The 22088-nt window shown below is 54.1% G+C and overlaps 1 protein-coding gene across 2 annotated transcripts; it reads right to left on the bottom strand.

The window, feature by feature from the left end:
- Nucleotides 1-1886: 1886 nt before the first annotated feature.
- HIRIP3 (HIRA interacting protein 3) lies at nucleotides 1887-22006 on the bottom strand. 2 transcript variants are annotated; one of them, XM_040356123.1, is made up of 8 exons: nucleotides 21874-22006; nucleotides 17078-17198; nucleotides 12824-12947; nucleotides 10062-11491; nucleotides 9363-10010; nucleotides 7326-7485; nucleotides 5724-5822; nucleotides 1887-2567 (listed from the first exon to the last, which is right to left on the bottom strand). In XM_040356123.1, exons 1-8 carry the CDS (start codon nucleotides 21942-21944, stop codon nucleotides 2377-2379), a joined length of 2844 nt encoding a protein of 947 aa, XP_040212057.1. In that variant the 5' UTR covers nucleotides 21945-22006; the 3' UTR covers nucleotides 1887-2376. The 2 variants fall into 2 exon arrangements, with proteins under 2 accessions (XP_040212057.1, XP_040212056.1); XM_040356122.1 differs by having other exon boundaries at nucleotides 9363-11491; nucleotides 21874-22004.
- Between the last annotated feature and the right edge of the window lie 82 nt (nucleotides 22007-22088).

Genomic DNA, 22088 nt, shown 5'->3' with positions numbered 1-22088 from the left:
CTAAAATTAATTTTATTATATTCTTTCCCACATCTACATCCTAAGCACGGGTACCCCATATATTTTCTACACGCCCCATCGTGCCCCTGGGAGTCGTATGCTACACGCCCCAGTGTGCCCCTGGGAGGCGTATGCTACACGCCCCAGCGTGCCCCTGGGAGTCGCATGCTACACGCCCCATCGTGCCCCTGGGAGTCGCATGCCACACGTCCCATTGTGCCCCTGGGAGGCGTATGCTACACGTCCCATCGCGCCTCTAGAAGTCGTATGCCACACGTCCCATCGTGCTCCTGGGAGGCGTATGCTACACGTCCCATCGTGCTCCTGGGAGGCGTATGCCACACGCCCCAGCGTGCCTCTGGGAGGCGTATGCCACACGCCCCAGCGTGCCTCTGGGAGGCGTATGCTACACGTCCCATCGAGCCCCTGGGAGGCGTATGCTACACGTCCCATCGCGCCCCTGGGAGGCGTATGCTACACGTCCCATCGCGCCCCTGGGACTCGTATGCTACACGTCCCATCGCGCCCCTGGGAGGCGTATACCACACGTCCCATCGTGCCTCTGGGAGTCAAATGCTTGCGGCTGTCAGTTTTGTAATGTCTCATGGGACTTGTAGTTCCACAACAGCTGGAGGACCACAGGTTTCCCACCCCCTGCTCTCGATAGATTCCAAACTAGAACTAAAAGGCAAAACTTTTATTTTTAGGTTTGGATAGAGTGGAGAGGGATTAGAACCCCTGTCAGTTTTTATTGCCGTCTGTGCCCCTGTTGGGGAGATTCACCCAATTTCGCCAGTTCACCATCATTGAAAGAAAATCCTACGTTTTGGGGGATAAGGACGCTAGTTCTGGTGACTTGCGGGGTCCCCAAGGAATGACCTTACTTTGCAGGGATTTCCTCTTACTTCCTGTTTGGCTATGGGACAGGACGTGAAGGGAAATCCCAAACAATGGGACAGAGATGGCAGGGGAAAAAAAAAAACTGACAGGGGTTATAACCCTCCGTTACTCTATCCAAATTGAAAGAAAAACAAATTGCCTATAGTTCAACTTTAACAGACTCCCGCCGCCCGGGAGTTGGTTAAAGTTGAACTATAGAGGCAGGTTGCTCTCGCTCTGGGACAAGGTCATAGGAAGGGGGTGAAAGAAGAAGTTGTTAAAGACTGCACACCTGAGCGTTTTGTAGCTCAAAATCTCTCATTCATTTCACATCTGAGCATCAACCATTGAAATGAATGTGATTTTGCTTGTTGAGAGGCTTTAAGCTACAAAACGCTCAGGTGCTTGATCCTACCCAACCAACCCACCCACCCACCCCCCTCCACGGATTCATACTTACCTTGATCTGATGGCTACTGTTCCACGATTTGTTCACATCCGGCGTTTCAAGTCTTTAGTGTCCTGCACCTACGCGTTACGTCCCCATAGACTTCCATGGGACGGTTTCCAATAGGAACTCGGCCTCATAGAAGTCTTTGCTTCTGCAATGTGCAGCCACAGCTGGGACACTGAAGTCTTGCGATGCAGAATGTAAATAAGCGCTGAAGGACACGGCCATCAAATCAAGGTATAGGTTGGGTTGGGTGGGGGGGGGGGTTGCAAAAACAAGGATAGCTGTACTTTACAGTGCACTTTAATGAAACTGACAACCCACCATGACCTTTATCTTTTGTGGACAAGCCTCAAGAACTGAGATGTTGGAGAAGTGGCTATTTACAGGAGAGTTCCCACCTATTCCGATTTATAGTGAATGAAGAAAAGAAAAACAACAAAAATCCAAGATGGCGCCTACATCAACCCTGTCCTCAGGGCCCACTAACAGGCCAGGTTTGCAAGATAACTGAAATACATGACAGGTGATATAAATTTTCTGCTCAGTGATTGCAGTATTCTAGTCTGCATCTCCCCAAGGTAATCCATAAAACCTGGCCTGTTAGTGGGCCCTGAGGACAGGGATGATGATCACTGCTTTAAAAGAAACCCATTTGTTCATCAAAAGTGTCCAAGTCTCCGCAACCAAGATTCCCTTTACTTGTTCAAGATCCTTCATTTGGCACCAACAGTTCATTGAAGTCTAGATCTCTGCCAGGGACTCATCACATGGATGAGACGTGAGGCAATGTGTGCCTCAGACATGGTACAATTCACAGGCTCCGTTCTGTTCCAACCTCCAGAAAACAAAAAACTAAGTGGTTCTTGCAGGTAACAGATCCAAATGAAGAATTTTGGCACAATGATAAAATTACTGCGACCTTACTTTTCAGCTTGCAGTTCTGCTGATCCATCACTAAGGGGCGCTAGAAAGGAATACAGATTTGTCTGCAGAAAGAATAGTCACATGTTCTCAGATGTCCTAAAATAGGCAAGAAGCATAGATTATTCGCTGTCGCCATCGTCACTGATGATGCCCTTTAAACCGGACCAATCCATGGGCTTCTTCTTGCGGGGGGGTCCTTCCTCCGCCTCGGAGTCAGAGGACAGCTCCTTGCGGTAGGTGGGAGGAAGAGCAGCGTCAAGAGACGAGGAAGCCTTATAGGGGTTCCAGGTGTTACGGCGCCGGGGGCGTCCTGGGGGAGGGAAGACAGATTATGTGTTAAATCTCTGCCCACGCCCCCTATGCCCTCATAGTGGCATCTGCTGCCACCTGCTCACACCGCCACCCTCTGTTCTTACAGACGCGCCTGTCGCCCTCTGCCCACACCAACGCATCTGCTGCCCTCTGCCCACACGGCCACCCTCTGTCCTCACGGACGTGCCCGTTACCCTCTGCCCACACCAACACACCTGCCGCCCTCTGCCTACACCGCCACCCTCTGTCCTCACGGATGTCCACGTTGCCCTCTGCTCACACGGACGTGCCTGACGCCCTCTGCCCACACCGCCAGCCTCTGTCCTCACGGATGTGCCTGTCGCCCTCTGCCCACACCAACGCATCTGCTGCCCTCTGCCCACACCAACGCATCTGCTGCCCTCTGCCCACACCAACGCACCTGCCGCCCTCTGCCCACACCAACGCACCTGCCGCCCTCTGCCCACACCAACGCACCTGCCGCCCTCTGCCCACACCGCCACCCCCTGTCCTCACGGATGTGCCTGTCGCCCTCTGCCCACACCAACGCACCTGCTGCCCTCTGCCCACACCGCCACCCTCTGTCTTCACAGACGTGCCTGCCGCCCTCTGCCCACACCGCCGCAACTCATCTGCCCCTTTCTCCCCCCCACACCTGACGCCCTCTACATCGCTACAGCCCTCTGCCCTTCCTGCCCACACTCATCTGCCCCCTTTTCCCCTCTCATTGCCGCCCTCTACATCGCTACAGCCCTCTGCCCTTCCTGACACCTTTTGCCCTCATCACCGCACCTAGGCCCCCTCTGCCCACACCAACGTGCCTGTCGCCCTCTGCATTGCTATAGCATTCTGCCCTTCCTGCCCCCTTTTGCCCTCATTGCCGCATCTGGCCCCCTCTGCCCACACTCATCTGTCCCCCTTTTCCCCCTAAATGCTGCACCTGCCCCCCCCCCAAGCCTGCCCCCATCACCGCGCCTACCGCTGTCCTCTGCTACCCTTTTGCCCAGGTTACTCGCTCTATCATTTAACCCTCCTCTCAGCTATGCCACTGTATAAAAACGTTCCCCAATCTCAACAACATTCCTGCACCACCACCATCCCTGCTGTCACCCAATGTCTGCAGAAAGCACTACCCAATGCCCCTGAACCTCATCCTCCCCCATGTTCCATCCATCTCATCCTGGCACCACCCAAACCTTGACTATTCTGGAAGGGGAACACTTTTGGAAAGGAAAAGGAGTATTTTGCCCTGATCTAAAACAGTCCCACTCCACCTTGCAACCTTCATTGTTTACATCCAACGGTGAATGGCACCCTCTCCTGGCTGCACCTGTCCTGCACAGCCCAATGGACTTCCAATATGGCCATCTTCTGGCCGGGAGATGAAGATAGAAAAGTCCCATGTGCAGGCCTGGCCAGCAGAGGGAGCCGTTCACCACTGGATGTAAACAACCGTGGCTGTCGGATTGTGGAAGGTATACATCTGTGGAGGGGGGAGAGTGGGATTATTTAGGTCAGGGCAAGGAGCAAAATAAAAAAGGGGAGACAAAGCAACCTGTGAGGAGGAAAATGGGGTCACTGGCGATTTGTTTTTGGAGGTGCATGGCCCGGGGAAGTCAATGTTGCTCGGTGAGCCACTAAACTGCACAGTACACGATATCCGGGGGCTCCCCACACTTATCTGGCTATATTCTTGTCCCCGTGTAGAGACTCCTTACCTAAAAGGAAATATGGGGAGATGCCATTGATGACCTGTTGGAAGATGCTAGTTGCCTGGCTGTTCGGGTCTTCCTTGGAAGTCTTCTGCCCCGGCATACTATGTTCAGGTCTGAGAGTCATTGAAGCCAGACAACGGCTTTGACAGCCAGGCAACAAGCATTTGCAGAATTATAAAAATCGACAACCTCAATGTTTACTAGCAATTTGACACCCAGACAGGACGTCTACATGGAGGGGGGGGGAGGGACGGGACATGGACGTCGTACATGGAGGGGGGACACGGACGTCAATCAGATCCTGACGGGTTCTAAGCCCTCCCATCTCTAAATAAAGGAGAAGTCCTGGCGGGAGTCCTGAGCTCACAACGTCCTTTCATATATGATTTATACCCAGAACAATCCCTCTTTGTATCCCTCCGGCCGCCGCTCACTCCGATTACAGCTCTAAGAGATCGCTCAGCCATGAGAAGGGACAAAAGGCCGGCTTCATCTCTTCATAAATAAATAATAATTAAAGTGGAGCGATTGTGTTTTCTGTGAGTCATCATTTTGTCCTAATAAAAAGGATAGGAAGCTGGTTACCTTCCCTGACCCCCACCGCGCCCCAACATCATTAAGTGACATTTTAAATTAAAACTTTTCCGTTTTCATTATAAACCCAATAATATCACTGGGTCTCTGTGCAATGCAGGCAGATCATGGCTGGTGAAAGGGACCAGCAGTGATCTTTACATAGCTGCCTAAAACCCTTAATGTCAGGATGGGGGGGGGGGGGGGGGTGGGTTCAAGTGTCTCCATAGGGTGGCTGTCAGGCCAGGGGGGGGGGGGGGGGGGGGGGGGGGAGACACACATGTCTCCATAGAGCGGCTGTCGGCCTGGGGGGGGGGGCAGGGGAGGAGTCTCCATAGGGTGGCTCTCAGGCCTGGGGGTTAGGAGTCTCCAGAGGGTGGCTGTCAGGCCTGGGGGACGACGACACGTGTCTCCATAGAGCGGCTGTCGGCCTGGGGGGGGGCAGGGGAGAAGTCTCCATACGGTGGCTGTCAGGCCTGGGGGGTTAGGAGTCTCCATAGGGTGGCTGTCAGGCCTGGGGGGTGGGGGGACGGACATGTCTCCATAGAGTAGCTGTCGGCCTGGGGGGGCATCTCCATGGCTATTGGTCGGTGGGGGGCATGTGTCTCCATAGAGCGGCTGTCAGACCTGGGGGGGTGGTGGTGTGGGTGAAGAGGCACGAGTCTCCATAGAGCATCTGTCAGGCTGGGGGCGGGGGCGGCTGTCGGCCTGGGGCTTGGGGGGGGCCTCCATAGGGTGGCAGTCAGCAACCAATCAGAATTCATTTCTCACGGACCTGCCTATAGCAGAGTAAGATTTGATTGGCTGATCCGAGTTAGTACTCTTTACACAACAATAAAATGTGGTAGAAGGATGTTGATTCTCACCGGCCACAGCGATGATGTTACTGGTGTCCAGTTCGGCCAGCTCAGCCGCCTCCTCCCTCTTCAGTCGCACGATGCGGCACTTTTCCAGACTCGGATTTCCTGCGTTAGAAAGCAAAGAGCCGTCACTCGGTGTCAGAGGTTCGGGGCCTTTTCATGACACCCCAGAGGCTTCCAAAGACGGTTTTGGGTTTAAACAGCCCATTCACACCTAGGCAGCAAAACGCCCGACGCTCGATACGCCGGAGGGGCGAATTTGCATTGATGTCTATGAGATGGTTCACAGCCGACCGCCCGCTGAAGGAGAGCATACCGGGGTTATGGAAGCCATCTGCTGCCATAACAACGATATTCCTCTTCAAACAGCCAACGTATAACGACGGCGGGCGGTCGGCTACTGGTTAAGGATGTACGGCGGTTGAAAAGCGATTTAAAAGCCCAATCCCCAATACTCATGTGCAAGATTCACATTGCAGCTTACACAAAGGTTAAAGTCTCCCCTTCCTAATGACACGGGGCCCGATTTGCCACTAGGCCGGAACATTGCATCATGGGAGGAAATCCCACGTTCCCCCAAAAAGCCCCGGGCATTTCTCTGGACAGGTTTCCTCTATTAACCATTTAAGGACCGCCTCCTGCACATATACGTTGGCAGAATGGCACAAGCACGTACAGGTACGTCCTCTTTAAGTGCCCAGCCGTGGGCGCGCTCCCGCGACCCGGTCTGAAGCTCCATGACCGCGGGCCCGATCACCGATGAGTCCCGCGATCGGTCCCTGGAGCTGAAGAACGGGGAGAGGTGTGTGTAAACACGGCTTCCCCGTTCTTCACTGTGGCGCCGTCATCGATCGTGTGTTCCCTGATATAGGGAATCACAATCAATGACGTCACACCTACAGCCACAACCCCCTACAGTTAGAAACACACATGAGGTCACACTTAACCCCTTCAGCGCCCCCTTGTGGTTAACTCCCAAACGGCAATTGTCATTTTCACAGTAAACAATGCATTTTTTGCTGTGAAAATGACAATGGTCCCAAAAATGTGTCAAAATTGTCCAAAGTGTCCTCCATAATGTCGCAGTCACGAAAAAAAAAAAAAAAAAAAAAAAAAAAAAAAAAAAAATCGCTGATCGCCGCCATTAGTAGTAAAAAAAAAACAACTAATAAAAATGCAATAAAACTATCCCCTATTTAGTAAACGCTATAAATTTAGCGCAAACCAATCGATAAACGCTTATTGCGATTTTTTTTACCAAAAATATGTAGAAGAATACGTATCGGCCTAAACTGAGGAAATTTTTTTTTTTTTTTGGGGGGGGATATTTCCTATAGAAAAAAGTAAAAAATATTGCATTTTTTTAAAATTTGTCGCTCTATTTTTGTTTATAGCGCAAAAAATAAAAACCGCAGAGGTGATCAAATACCACCAAAATAAATCTCTATTTGTGGGGAAAAAAAGGACGTCAATCTTGTTTGGGAGCCACGTCGCGAGACCGCGCAATTGTCAGTTAAAGCGAAAACTGTCCGGGACCTTTACCTGCCTAAAGGTCCGGGTCTTAAGTGGTTAACAAACAGGCCTGATAAGCGATACACAACGGCTCACCTTTCACCCCCAGGTCCTCCAGCTCCTTCTTCAGCACCTCCACCATGGATTTCACAGATTTGCAGTTCTGAAACAGCTTCTTGTAGTTCCTCCGAGTCCCGCAGGACACGATGTATTTCTTCAGCCGAATGATGTGCGGGTGATCTTCCTTGGAGGTGCTCTAAAGGACGGCAGGAAAGGAGTGAGCTTACAGAATAGAGGCTTCATGATGTGTGCCTTACATGCTGCTTTCTCTTGGGTCCTCCATTAGGGGGAAACTTGCTACTGTCGCTTTGTGGGAGGGGCAGAGACACAAACAGAGGGAGGGGGCAGAGATACAATCTGATGGGAACTTGCCATTGGAGTTTTGAGGGACGGGCAGAGACACAATCCAATGGAAACTCTGCATTGGAGTCTTGTGGGAGGGACATAGAAACCTAGTACAGTTGGGAGCCCTCCATTGGGGCCTTGTAGGAGAGGCAGACACAAAACTAAATCTGTACGGCCAGGAACTCTTCACTGGAGATTTGTGGGAGGGGCAGAAACACCAACATTGGAGAAACTCTATTGGAGCAGTGAGTGAGGGGCGGGACCCATTCTACAGCCAGTTACTGGCCATTGGAACCTTGTAGGAGGGGCAGAAACACCAACTACGTTCGGGATCTCTCCATCTACGTCTTGTGGGAGGGGCAGACACACATGTTACAGTTGGGAACACTCCATTGGAGTCTTGTGGGAGGGGCAGAGACACAATCAGATAGGAACTCACCATTGGAGTTTTGCGGGAGGGCCAGAGACACATGGTACAGTCGGGAACACTCCATTGGAGTCTTGTGGGAGGGGCAGAGACACATGTTACAGTTGGGAACACTCCATTGGAGTCTTGTGGGAGGGGCAGAGACACAATCAGATGGGAACTCTGCATTGAAGTCTTGTGTAAGGGGCAGCGATACAAACAGAGGGAGGGGGCAGAGATACAATCTGATGGGAACTCGCCATTGGAGTTTTGAGGGAGGGGCAGAGACACAATCCAATGGAAACTCTGCATTGGAGACTTATGGGAGGAACAGAGAAACCTAGTACAGTTGGGAGCCCTCCATTGGAGCCTTGTAGGAGAGGCAGACACAAAAACTAAATCTGTACGGCCAGGAACTCTGCACTGGAGTTTTGTTGAAGGGGCAGAAACACCAACATTGGAGAAACTCTATTGGAGCAGTGCGTGAGGGGCGGGACCCATGCTACAGCCAGTTACTGGCCATTGGAACCTTGTAGGAGGGGCAGAGACACCAACTACGTTCGGGATCTTTCCATCTACGTCTTGTGGGAGGGTCAGAGACACCAACTACGTTCGGGATCTTTCCATCTACGTCTTGTGGGAGGGGCAGAGACACCAACTACGTTCGGGATCTTTCCATCTACGTCTTGTGGGAGGGTCAGAGACACCAACTACGTTCGGGATCTTTCCATCTACGTCTTGTGGGAGGGGCAGAGACACCAACTACGTTCAGGATCTTTCCATCTACGTCTTGTGGGAGGGGCAGAGACACCAACTACGTTCAGGATCTTTCCATCTACGTCTTGTGGGAGGGTCAGAGACACCAACTACGTTCGGGATCTCTCCATCTACGTCTTGTGGGAGGGGCAGAGACACCAACTACGTTCAGGATCTTTCCATCTACGTCTTGTGGGAGGGTCAGAGACACCAACTACGTTCGGGATCTCTCCATCTACGTCTTGTGGGAGGGTCAGAGACACCAACTACGTTCGGGATCTCTCCATCTACGTCTTGTGGGAGGGTCAGAGACACCAACTACGTTCGGGATCTCTCCATCTACGTCTTGTGGGAGGGTCAGAGACACCAACTACAGAGGGGAACTTGCTTTTGGGGTCTTCTGGGACAGGCAAAGACACAAGTACAAAACTGGAGCTTTGCGGGCGAGGCCGAGACACAAACCTCAGCTGGGAACTCATCACTGGAGTGTCCCAGAGATACAGCCAGCTTGCAAATTTCATTATTTAAAAAGGGAATGAGTAAGATTAGTGCATTGCACAGCTCACCTTGCTGTTCTTCTTGGCATCTTTGCCTTTTTTGCCATCTTCGGACACGTCAGACAAATCGCTGTCTTTGTCATCTTTGCCTTTATCCTTGCTCATCTCATCGCTGTCATGGGAGTCGCTGCCCTTTGACGCCTTCTTACCCTTCCCACCTTTGCTGCGTTCCGCTTTGTCATTGGCTGTTTTTTTGGTCCCAGTCGGTCTGCTGGTTTGCTTGGTCGATTTTTCCTTTCTTCTGGTGCCCTCCTCGCTGCTGCTCTTCTTTTTCCTTGCAGAACGCTCTTCTCCTTCACTGTCAGTCTCTTTATTTGATCCTTTTTTCACTGAACTCTTGTCATCCTCATCCATATCACTATCACTCTCTTTAGATGCTTTTGCTGGGCTCTTTTTTTCCTCCTCGCTGTCGCTGGCCTTTGATGATGCAGGCTTGACCGCACTCTCTTCCTCCTCACTGTCACTGTCTTTAAGAGACTGTTTCTTGGCCGGACTCTCTTCCTCCTCACTGTCACTGTCTTTAAGAGACTGTTTCTTGGCCGGACTCTCTTCCTCCTCACTGTCACTGTCTTTAAGAGACTGTTTCTTGGCCGGACTCTCTTCCTCCTCACTGTCACTGTCTTTAAGAGACTGTTTCTTGGCCGGACTCTCTTCCTCCTCACTGTCACTGTCTTTAAGAGACTGTTTCTTGGCCGGACTCTCTTCCTCCTCGCTCTCACTAGATTGCTTTGATGAGTTTTTCTTTGCTGTCCTCTTGGCCGGACTCTTTTCCTCTTCACTGTCACTATGTTTCTTTGATGTGGTTTTCTTTGCTGTCCTCTTGGCCGGACTCTCTTCCTCCTCGCTCTCACTATATTGTTTTGATGTGGCCTTCCTTGGTGCTCTCTTAGCTGGACTGTCTGCCTCCTTGCTGTCACTACGTTTCTTGGAAGCAGTCTTCTTTACTTTCCTCTTGGGCGTATACTCCTCCTCACTGTCGCTCTGTTTTTTCTGTGCAGCCTTTACTTTCCTCTTGGGCGTGTACTTCTCCTCCTCACTGTCGCTCTGTTTTTTTGATGCAGCCTTTACTTTCCTCTTGGGCGTGTACTTCTCTTCCTCACTGTCGCTCTGTTTTTTTGATGCAGCCTTTACTTTCCTCTTGGGCGTGTACTCCTCCTCCTCCTCCTCACTGTCGCTCTGTTTTTTCGGTGCAGCCTTTACTTTCCTCTTGGGTGTGCGCTTCTTCTCACTGTCGCTCTGTTTTTTCGGCGCAGCCTTTACTCTCCTCTTGGGCGTGTACTCCTCCTCCTCCTCACTGTCGCTCTCCTCCTCCTCGCTGTCGCTCTCCTCCTTTGGCTTTCTCTTGGCCGCACTCTCCCTCTTGTTACTTGCTTTCAGTGCGCTCACTTTTCTTAGCATGGTCGTCTTCATTCTCCTTTTGGTTGGACTTTCCTCCTCACCATCACTCTCTTTTTTCTGTCCCTTCTTTCTTCCCTCTTCATCGCTGTCTTTCTTACCCTTCCCCTTCTCTTCATCCTCGTTTTCACTGCTTGCCTCGCTTTCGTGGGCCATCTCTTTCTTCTGTGGTCTCTTCCCTGGCTTGGCAGCAGCTTGTTTGGGCTTCGGTTTGGGTTTCGGTTTGGCTTGGACCTTTTTCTTCGGCTTATCCTTGCTGTCCGTGGATTTCTCCTTCCTTTCAGCCTCCAAGGTTTTCAGTTTGGAAAGTGTCATTTCTTCCTCGCTGTCGGAATCCTCACTCTGCGCGCTCTTTTTATTTTTTGCTCCATCACTGTCTTCGCTGTCAGAGTGCAAAGTCTTTTTGTTTTCAGGGGGCTCTTCATCCTCCCCATCGGATTCCTCATTCAGCTTTTTTTTGGAAGTAACGTCCTCGTCGCCGCTGCTCAATTCTGAATTCTCAGCCTTTACCGCGCTCTTTCTTGCGGATGGATTTTGCGGTCCTGTTCCCTGCTTTTTCTTACTCTTGTCGCCTGCGCCTTCCTCAGACAGGACCTCTTTGCCATCACTGTCACTCTCTACGTCTTGTTCCATCTTCTGTGGGGTCACGTCCCCTTTTTTGGAAGTTGGAGCCTCTGGGGAACTGCTGGACATTCTCTTGGCATCTCTTTGCTCAATCCCGGAGTCCTCTCCTGACTCAATGCCTAACAAAAAAAAAAAAAAGGAGCAAAAAAATAAATAAAAAATTCATAGAGGGTCAGTCTAGTGCAGTGACGGTGAACCTCGGCACCCCAGATGTTTTGGAACTACATTTCCCCATGATGCTCAACTACACTGCAGAGTGCATGAGCATCATGGGAAATGTAGTTCCAAAACATCTGGGGTGCCGAGGTTCCCCATCACTGGTCTAGTGTCTCAATGCTAAAAGAGCGGACGAGGGTGGAGGTATAGCTTGGTATCTCCTAAGCCAGGCAACATCAAGGACAGTATACGCTAAATCAGGGATCCTCAAACTACGGCCCTCCAGCTGTTGCGGAACTACACATCCCATGAGGCATTGTAAAACTCTGACATTCACAAACATGACTAGGCATGATGGGAATTGTAGTTCCTGAACAACTGGAGGGCCATAGTTTGAAGACCCATGCGCTAAATCATCACACTGGAGCATCTTTCTGCAGGTAAATATTTGGCAAAAAAAAAAAAAAAAAAACACACATGATAGAGGAAAAACATACAAATAACCGGATCTGTGAAAAAAAAAAAAAAAAAAAATCACCTATACCTACTGTAAACCATAGCAGATTCGCCACAAGATCACTTTTTTTATTGCATTCAAGTGTAAAATGTGAGATCTTTTTGACCCCCAGATCTCACATTTAAGGAGGTCCTGTCTTTCTTTTTCTCTATTACAAGGAATGTTTACATCCCTTGCAATAGGTTAAAAAAAAAAAAAAAAAAAAAAAAAAAGGATTCAAATTTTTGTTTTTTTTTAAAAAAGGGACAGTAAAAATAAAAAGTTTTGCTTGCATCTTTTGCACTTAACCCAAAAAATAATCGTTGGAGTGCAGCCATCCGAATTGAATTATTTTCTCAAAAAAAAAAAAAAAAAGTAAAAATAAACACATCGTCCCTCCCTGCTCGCGCCAAAGCGAATGCATACGCAAGTCGCGCCCACATGTGTTCAAACCACACACGTGAGCTATCGTTGCGTTTGTTAGCGCGAGAGCAATAATTCTAGCACAAGACCTCCTCCAACTCAAAACTGGTAACCCGTAGAAAAATGTTAAATGTCGCCTATGGAGATTTTTGAAGGTCAAAGTTTGTCGCCATTCCACAAATGGGCACAATGGAGAACCTTGGCACCCCAGATGTTTTTGTACTACATTTCCCATGATGCTCAGGCACTCTGCAGTGTAGTTGAGCATCATGGGAAGTGTAGTTCCAAAACATCTGGGGTGCCGAAGTTCTCCATCACTGTTCTAGGGTGTCTGGGAAAAAATAAATAAAAAATTTATAATAAAATTATTGCTTACCATCTACTAGCGGTTTCCTCCTTTTCCCAGGCGGCTCCGCGCTCTCCTTTACGTCATCTCCGCTGTCTTGCCGTGCCCTCTTCTGCATATTAATCAAAGGCTCGTCATCGCTGGCATCCTCGTCCTGTGGGGGGGATGGGAAAATTAGAGAGAACGTCATCATAAGATGCAACAAGGCCTACAGTATGCCAGGTGGTGTATTCAGGACCACATTTTGCACTTCTAATTCCTCACATGCAGTCAGATTCAAAGCAACTCTTATGATAAACACAATCCTGAAACCATGATGCCCCTGACTCACAGGAACGGGGAAGCGGGTGCGTCCACGACATCCTGGACTCACAGCAAAAAGGGGGAGCGGGTTTGTCCACAACATCCTGGGCTCACAGGAAGCAGGGGGTGTGTCCACGACATCCTGGGCTCACAGGAAGCAGGGGGTGCGTCCACGACATCCTGGGCTCACAGCAAAAAGGGGGAGGGGTTTGTCCACAACATCCTGGGCTCACAGGAAGCAGGGGGTGCGACCACGACATCCTGGGCTCACAGCAAGGGGGTGCGTCCAAGACATCCTGGGCTCACAGGAAGCAGGGGGTGCGACCACGACATCCTGGGCTCACAGGAAGCAGGGGGTGCGACCACGACATCCTGGGCTCACAGGAAGCAGGGGGTGCGTCCCTGTAATCCCAGAATATCATGAAGCAGGGGGTGCGACCGCGACATCCTGGACTCACAGGAAGCAGGGGGTGCGTCCGCGACATCCTGGGCTCACAGGAAGCAGGGGGTGCGACCGCGACATCCTGGACTCACAGGAAGCAGGGGGTGCGACCGCGACATCCTGGACTCACAGGAAGCAGGGGGTGCGACCGCGACATCCTGGACTCACAGGAAGCAGGGGGTGCGACCGCGACATCCTGGACTCACAGGAAGCAGGGGGTGCGACCGCGACATCCTGGACTCACAGGAAGCAGGGGGTGCGTCCGCGACATCCTGGGCTCACAGGAAGCAGGGGGTGCGACCGCGACATCCTGGACTCACAGCAAGGGGGTGCGACCACGACATCCTGAGCTCACAGGAAGCAGGGGGTGCGACCACGACATCCTGGGCTCACAGGAAGCAGGGGGTGCGACCACGACATCCTGGGCTCACAGGAAGCAGGGGGTGCGACCACGACATCCTGGGCTCACAGGAAGCAGGGGGTGCGACCACGACATCCTGGGCTCACAGGAAGCAGGGGGTGCGACCACGACATCCTGGGCTCACAGGAAGCAGGGGGTGCGACCACGACATCCTGGGCTCACAGGAAGCAGGGGGTGCGACCACGACATCCTGGGCTCACAGGAAGCAGGGGGTGCGACCACGACATCCTGGGCTCACAAGAAGCAGGGGGTGCGTCCATGATATTCTGGGATTACAGGAAGCAGGGGGTGCGACCGCGACATCCTGGACTCACAGGAAGCAGGGGGTGCGTCCGCGACATCCTGGGCTCACAGGAAGCAGGGGGTGCGACCGCGACATCCTGGGCTCACAGGAAGCAGGGGGTGCGACCGCGACATCCTGGACTCACAGGAAGCAGGGGGTGCGACCGCGACATCCTGGACTCACAGGAAGCAGGGGGTGCGACCGCGACATCCTGGACTCACAGGAAGCAGGGGGGGCGACCGCGACATCCTGGACTCACAGGAAGCAGGGGGTGCGACCGCGACATCCTGGACTCACAGGAAGCAGGGGGTGCGACCGCGACATCCTGGACTCACAGGAAGCAGGGGGTGCGACCGCGACATCCTGGACTCACAGCAAGGGGGTGCGACCACGACATCCTGAGCTCACAGGAAGCAGGGGGTGCGACCACGACATCCTGGGCTCACAGGAAGCAGGGGGTGCGTCCGCGACATCCTGGACTCACAGGAAGCAGGGGGTGCGTCCGCGACATCCTGGACTCACAGGAAGCAGGGGGTGCGTCCGCGACATCCTGGACTCACAGGAAGCAGGGGGTGCGTCCGCGACATCCTGGACTCACAGGAAGCAGGGGGTGCGTCCGCGACATCCTGGACTCACAGGAAGCAGGGGGTGCGTCCGCGACATCCTGGACTCACAGGAAGCAGGGGGTGCGTCCGCGACATCCTGGACTCACAGGAAGCAGGGGGTGCGTCCGCGACATCCTGGACTCACAGGAAGCAGGGGGTGCGTCCGCGACATCCTGGACTCACAGGAAGCAGGGGGTGCGTCCGCGACATCCTGGACTCACAGGAAGCAGGGGGTGCGTCCGCGACATCCTGGACTCACAGGAAGCAGGGGGTGCGTCCGCGACATCCTGGACTCACAGGAAGCAGGGGGTGCGTCCGCGACATCCTGGACTCACAGGAAGCAGGGGGTGCGACCACGACATCCTGGACTCACAGGAAGCAGGGGGTGCGACCACGACATCCTGGGCTCACAGGAAGGGGGAGAGGGGGTGTGTCCATGACATCCTGGGCTCACAGGAAGCAGGTCGCGCGCTCGAGGCCCAGTCCTGAGCTCTGTGACCGTGCCCGCAAACCCGATCACCGACGGGGTGTCCCACGATCGGGTCACAGAGCTGAAGAATGGGGAGAGGCAAGTGTTCTTCCTAGTGGCAGTATCAATGATCGTCTGTTCCCTGTCATGGTGAACGATGATCAGTGACGTGTCACACCAGGCCACGCCCCCTACAGTAAGAATCACTCACTAGGGCACACTTAACCCCCACAGCGCCACATAGTGGTTATCCCCTTCACTGCCAGTTTCATTTTCACAGTAATCAGTGCATTTTTATAGCACTATTTGCTGAAAAAATGACAAAGGTCCCAAAAATGTGTCAAAAGTGTCCAATGTGTCCGCCATAATGTCGCAGTCACACAAAAAAAAAAAAAGTTGTCCGCCGCCGCCATTACAGACTCGGTCCTCTCCTACAGGAATAAAACAGATTTTTTGCTGGAGACACAGTGGAGGAAACACTCTGGCCCAGATTAAAGAAGCAATTGCGCCCGTGTAACCATAAGTTACACGGCGCAATTGCTTACTTGCTCCGGTGTAACGAGTGCTCCTGATTCAGGAACCTCGTTACACCGACTGCAGCCTAAAATCTGCGCGGCATAAGTCTCTTATGCCTCGCAGATTTTAGGCTGCATTCTTGCGTGTGCCGCTAGGGGGCGCTCCCATTGTGATCAGCGTGTAGTATGCAAATTGCATACTACCAACTGATTCACAAACTTGCGCGGGCCCCGCGCAAGCCAGGTACGGAGTTTACGTACGGCAACTTTAGCGCAAGGCTGCACCTTCTAATAGTAGGGGCAGCCAATGCTAAAGTATAGCCGCCGCTCCCGCGACGTGAAATTTGAATTTCACGTTGTTTGCGTAAGTGATTCGTGAATGGCGCTGGACGCCATTCACGTTCACTTTGAAGCAAATGACGTCCTTGCGATGTCATTTGCCGCAATGCACGTCGGGAAAGTTTCCCGACGGAGCATGCGCTGTACGCTCGGCCCCGGCGGGATCATTTACATTGCGCGCGCTTACGCCGGGCAATTTTGCCGGCGCGCCCTCGCAATTTACGGAGCTACTGCTCCGTGAATCGAGGGCAGCGCAAAATATTTGCGGGGGCGCAGGGCAAAATCGTTGCCCTGCTCCCCCGCAAATATCGCGCAAAAGTACCTGAATCTGGGCCTCTGCGTAGAAGACAGACATTGAGAAAGTCACAGCCAATCAAAGGGAAGGAAATGAAGATGGAGGGGTCGGAGGAACTCGGGGGAGGGGACACCGTCTTGTACGGGTACATGCCGGGTGTTATCCGGGCAGTACTAGTCAGAGTTCACGCAGTGCGCCGTGCAGAAGGGCAACTCAAGTGAGATTCTAATAGAGACTTGACAAGTTCCGTGCTCAGGGGGCAGCGGGAGATTCTGATGAATGCCGACTACGCGTAGAGGACGGGCGAGCGCGCCACCTCTGGCTAGGCGCCCTCCTGAAGCTTATTTCTAGAAACGATCATCTAAGTAGACGGTGATAAAAAAAGATCGAGAGAGATGTAACCAAGCCAACTGCGCCCGGGGCGAGTCCCATGACTGGCGTTTATCTCGGCTCTACAACTCATTCATAAAAAAATATATATATAAAGAATAACAAAGGAGAAAAAAAAGAGGGAAAAAAAAAAAACCCGAAATGTAAAGGAGCGCCAAAGGGTTTTCCCCCGCCTTGTAAAATCCCTCTGATAAGAAGCGGGGAGGGGGAGGGGTTGGGTACCTGCATCCTCAGCAGCTCTTCCTCCACGATCTTCTTCAGTGTCTGGCGCTCCTCTGCAGTCAGAGACGATCGCTTACAATGATCCAGGAACTTGGAGCGCACCACAGACTGGGAGAGGACGCTGCAGAGGGGGAGAAGAGAATACTCGTTACCACCCGCCGCCATTAACCGCCATTAATAGTTCAGAAACCAGAAACAAAAGAGCATCACCGCCTTGACCATTGAAGGGTTTTTTATAGCACCCAAATGCCTGTCCACTCCTCTCTCCAGCTCCTCCCCGTATACTCCTCTCTCTCCAGCTCCTCCCCGTATACCCCTCTCTCCAGCTCCTCCCCGTATACTCCTCTCTCTCCAGCTCCTCCCCGTATACTCCTCTCTCTCCAGCTCCTCCCCGTATACTCCTCTCTCCAGCTCCTCCCCGTATACTCCTCTCTCTCCAGCTCCTCCCCGTATACTCCTCTCTCTCCAGCTCCTCCCCGTATACCCCTCTCTCCAGCTCCTCCCCGTATACCCCTCTCTCCAGCTCCTCCCCGTATACTCCTCTCTCTCCAGCTCCTCCCCGTATACTCCTCTCTCTCCAGTTCCTCCCCGTATACCCCTCTCTCCAGCTCCTCCCCGTATACTCCTCTCTCTCCAGCTCCTCCCCGTATACTCCTCTCTCTCCAGCTCCTCCCGGGATTCCCATCTACTCATCTCCTCCCCGTATACTCCTCTCTCTCCAGCTCCTCCCCGGGATTCCCCGTATACTCCTCTCTCTCCAGCTCCTCCCGGGATTCCCATCTACTCATCTCCTCCCCGTATACTCCCCTCTCCAGCTCCTCCCGGGATTCCCATCTACTCATCTCCTCCCCGTATACTCCTCTCTCCAGCTCCTCCCCGTATACTCCCCTCTCCAGCTCCTCCCCGTATACTCCCCTCTCCAGCTCCTCCCCGTATACTCCCCTCTCCAGCTCCTCCCCGTATACTCCCCTCTCCAGCTCCTCCCCGTATACTCCCCTCTCCAGCTCCTCCCCGTATACTCCCCTCTCCAGCTCCTCCCCGTATACTCCTCTCTCCAGCTCCTCCCCGTATACTCCCCTCTCCAGCTCCTCCCCGTATACTCCCCTCTCTCCAGCTCCTCCCCGTATACTCCCCTCTCTCCAGCTCCTCCCCGTATACTCCCCTCTCTCCAGCTCCTCCCCGTATACTCCCCTCTCTCCAGCTCCTCCCCGTATACTCCCCTCTCTCCAGCTCCTCCCCGTATACTCCCCTCTCTCCAGCCCCTCCCCGTATACTCCCCTCTCTCCAGCTCCTCCCGTATACTCCCCTCTCTCCAGCTCCTCCCCGTATACTCCCCTCTCCAGCCCCTCCCCGTATACTCCCCTCTCTCCAGCTCCTCCCCGTATACTCCCCTCTCTCCAGCTCCTCCCCGTATACTCCCCTCTCCAGCCCCTCCCCGTATACTCCCCTCTCTCCAGCCCCTCCCCGTATACTCCCCTCTCTCCAGCTCCTCCCCGTATACTCCCCTCTCTCCAGCTCCTCCCCGTATACTCCCCTCTCCAGCCCCTCCCCGTATACTCCCCTCTCTCCAGCTCCTCCCCGTATACTCCCCTCTCTCCAGCTCCTCCCCGTATACTCCCCTCTCCAGCCCCTCCCCGTATACTCCTCTCTCTCCAGCTCCTCCCGTATACTCCTCTCTCCAGCTCCTCCCCGTATACTCCCCTCTCCAGCCCCTCCCCGTATACTCCCCTCTCTCCAGCTCCTCCCCGTATACTCCCCTCTCCAGCCCCTCCCCGTATACTCCCCTCTCTCCAGCTCCTCCCCGTATACTCCCCTCTCTCCAGCTCCTCCCCGTATACTCCCCTCTCCAGCCCCTCCCCGTATACTCCCCTCTCTCCAGCTCCTCCCCGTATACTCCCCTCTCCAGCCCCTCCCCGTATACTCCCCTCTCTCCAGCTCCTCCCCGTATACTCCCCTCTCTCCAGCTCCTCCCCGTATACTCCCCTCTCCAGCCCCTCCCCGTATACTCCTCTCTCTCCAGCTCCTCCCCGTATACTCCCCTCTCCAGCCCCTCCCCGTATACTCCTCTCTCTCCAGCTCCTCCCCGTATACTCCCCTCTCCAGCCCCTCCCCGTATACTCCTCTCTCCAGCTCCTCCCCGTATACTCCCCTCTCCAGCTCCTCCCCGTATACTCCTCTCTCTCCAGCTCCTCCCTGTATACTCCTCTCTCCAGCTCCTCCCTGTATACCCCTCTCTCCAGCTCCTCCCCGTATACTCCCCTCTCCAGCTCCTCCCCGTATACTCCTCTCTCTCCAGCTCCTCCCTGTATACTCCTCTCTCTCCAGCTCCTCCCTGTATACTCCTCTCTCTCTCTCTCCAGCTCCTCCCCGTATACTCCTCTCTCTCCAGCTCCTCCCTGTATACTCCTCTCTCTCCAGCTCCTCCCCGTATACTCCTCTCTCTCCAGCTCCTCCCCGTATACTCCTCTCTCTCCAGCTCCTCCCTGTATACTCCTCTCTCCAGCTCCTCCCCGTATACCCCTCTCTCCAGCTCCTCCCCGTATACTCCCCTCTCCAGCTCCTCCCCGTATACCCCTCTCTCCAGCTCCTCCCCGTATACTCCTCTCTCTCCAGCTCCTCCCTGTATACTCCTCTCTCCAGCTCCTCCCCGTATACTCCTCTCTCTCCAGCTCCTCCCCGTATACTCCTCTCTCTCCAGCTCCTCCCTGTATACTCCCCTCTCTCCAGCTCCTCCCCGTATACTCCCCTCTCCAGCTCCTCCCCGTATACTCCTCTCTCTCCAGCTCCTCCCTGTATACTCCTCTCTCTCCAGCTCCTCCCTGTATACTCCTCTCTCTCTCTCTCCAGCTCCTCCCCGTATACTCCTCTCTCTCCAGCTCCTCCCTGTATACTCCTCTCTCTCCAGCTCCTCCCCGTATACTCCTCTCTCTCCAGCTCCTCCCCGTATACTCCTCTCTCTCTCTCTCTCTCCAGCTCCTCCCCGTATACTCCTCTCTCTCCAGCTCCTCCCCGTATACTCCTCTCTCTCTCTCTCTCCAGCTCCTCCCCGTATACTCCTCTCTCTCCAGCTCCTCCCCGTATACTCCTCTCTCTCCAGCTCCTCCCCGTATACTCCTCTCTCTCCAGCTCCTCCTCCATCACAGTCTACAGGGAGCAGGGACATTGTGGTCGTTTCACTCAGCAGCCAGATAAAGTTTTCTTTGCACAAAAATAACCAAATTTCTATTCCTGACACTATTCAATGAGAAGACCCCCGGCTCCTGTACTGGGTTCTCCACCCATCCCGAGGTCAGTACACTAGATCCCGAACCCTGTACTGGGTTCTCCACCCATCCCGAGGTCAGTACACTAGATCCCGATCCCTGTACTGGGTTCTCCACCCATCCCGATCCCTGTACTGGGTTCTCCACCCATCCCGAGGTCAGTACACTAGATCCCGACCCCCTGTACTGGGTTCTCCACCCATCCCGAGGTCAGTACACTAGATCCCGACCCCCTGTACTGGGTTCTCCACCCATCCCGATCCCTGTACTGGGTTCTCCACCCATCCCGAGGTCAGTACACTAGATCCCGACCCCTGTACTGGGTTCTCCACCCATCCCGAGGTCAGTACACTAGATCCCGACCCCTGTACTGGGTTCTCCACCCATCCCAAGGTCAGTACACTAGATCCCGATCCCTGTACTGGGTTCTCCACCCATCCCGAGGTCAGTACACTAGATCCCGACCCCCGGCTCCTGATCTGGGTTCTCCACCCATCCCGAGGTCAGTACACTAGATCCCGACCCCTGTACTGGGTTCTCCACCCATTCTGAGGTCAGGAAACTAGATCCCAACCCCCGGCTCCTGTACTGGGTTTTCTACCCTAGCCCACTCTGGTGTCACCGTCCACCCCGACAGGTCACTCTGGATGTCCGCGCCCTGATGTCACCGCCCACCCCGACAGCCCACTCTGACGTCACCGCCCACCCCGACAGCCCACTCTGACGTCACCGCCCACCCCGACAGCCCACTCTGACGTCACCGCCCACCCCGACAGCCCACTCTGATGTCACCGCCCACCCTGATGTCACCGCCCACCCCGACAGCCCACTCTGATGTCGCCGCCCACCCCAACAGCCCACTGTGACGTCGCCGCCCACCCCAACAGCCCAATGTGACGTCGCCGCCCACCCTGATGTCACCGCCCACCCCGACAGCCCACTCTGATGTCACCGCCCACCCCGACAGCCCACTCTGATGTCACCGCCCACCCTGACAGCCCACTCTGATGTCACCGCCCACCCTGATGTCACCGCCCACCCCGACAGCCCACTCTGATGTCACCGCCCACTCTGATGTCACCGCCCACCCCAACAGCCCACTGTGACGTCGCCACCCACCCCAACAGCCCACTGTGACGTCGCCGCCCACCCTGATGTCACCGCCCACTCTGATGTCACCGCCCACCCCGACAGCCCACTCTGATGTCACCGCCCACCCTGACAGCCCACTCCTACATCACACCCCTCCCCCCTTGTATTCGTTGCCTGTGGCAACCTAAAAGCAGCCAATAAAACCAAGGAGGGTGGGCAGTTGCTATGGTAACGCTCTGATGTCACATGACCCCCCAGTTCCGTACACTGAGCTCTGGTCACCCGGCATAATTAATAATCAGGCAGTAGCTGCCCTTCTTCCCGCAATGCATCACCCTGACGTCAACAAGCCTCATATCAGCCGTCATTCAGGGGTCTCCGCAATCCCTGACGTCACCTCCCCCCCGGTCCGCCCAGTCACGTGCCCGCTCGGTGCCGCACCTGAGATCCGGACTGCCTTGGAAGAGCTGCCGGACGAAGGGCCGCATCTCCCGCCCGATCTCTCCCGCCATGTTTAAACCTTCAGACCCGGGGTCCCGCGCTCCGCCCACCCTGCGTGTATTGGCGGGGCGCGCTAGTACACGCCCAAAGCTTTCTCCATCAGGTAAAAGGCTCCGCCTAGCACCCACCTCCTGTTCAGCGTCAGCCCCGCCCTC

This window comes from Rana temporaria, chromosome 6 (genome assembly GCF_905171775.1).
Source record: "Rana temporaria chromosome 6, aRanTem1.1, whole genome shotgun sequence".
NCBI lineage: Eukaryota > Metazoa > Chordata > Amphibia > Anura > Ranidae > Rana > Rana temporaria.
Note: the sequence above shows the minus strand (reverse complement) of the source record. Positions and strands in the feature narration are given on the sequence as shown.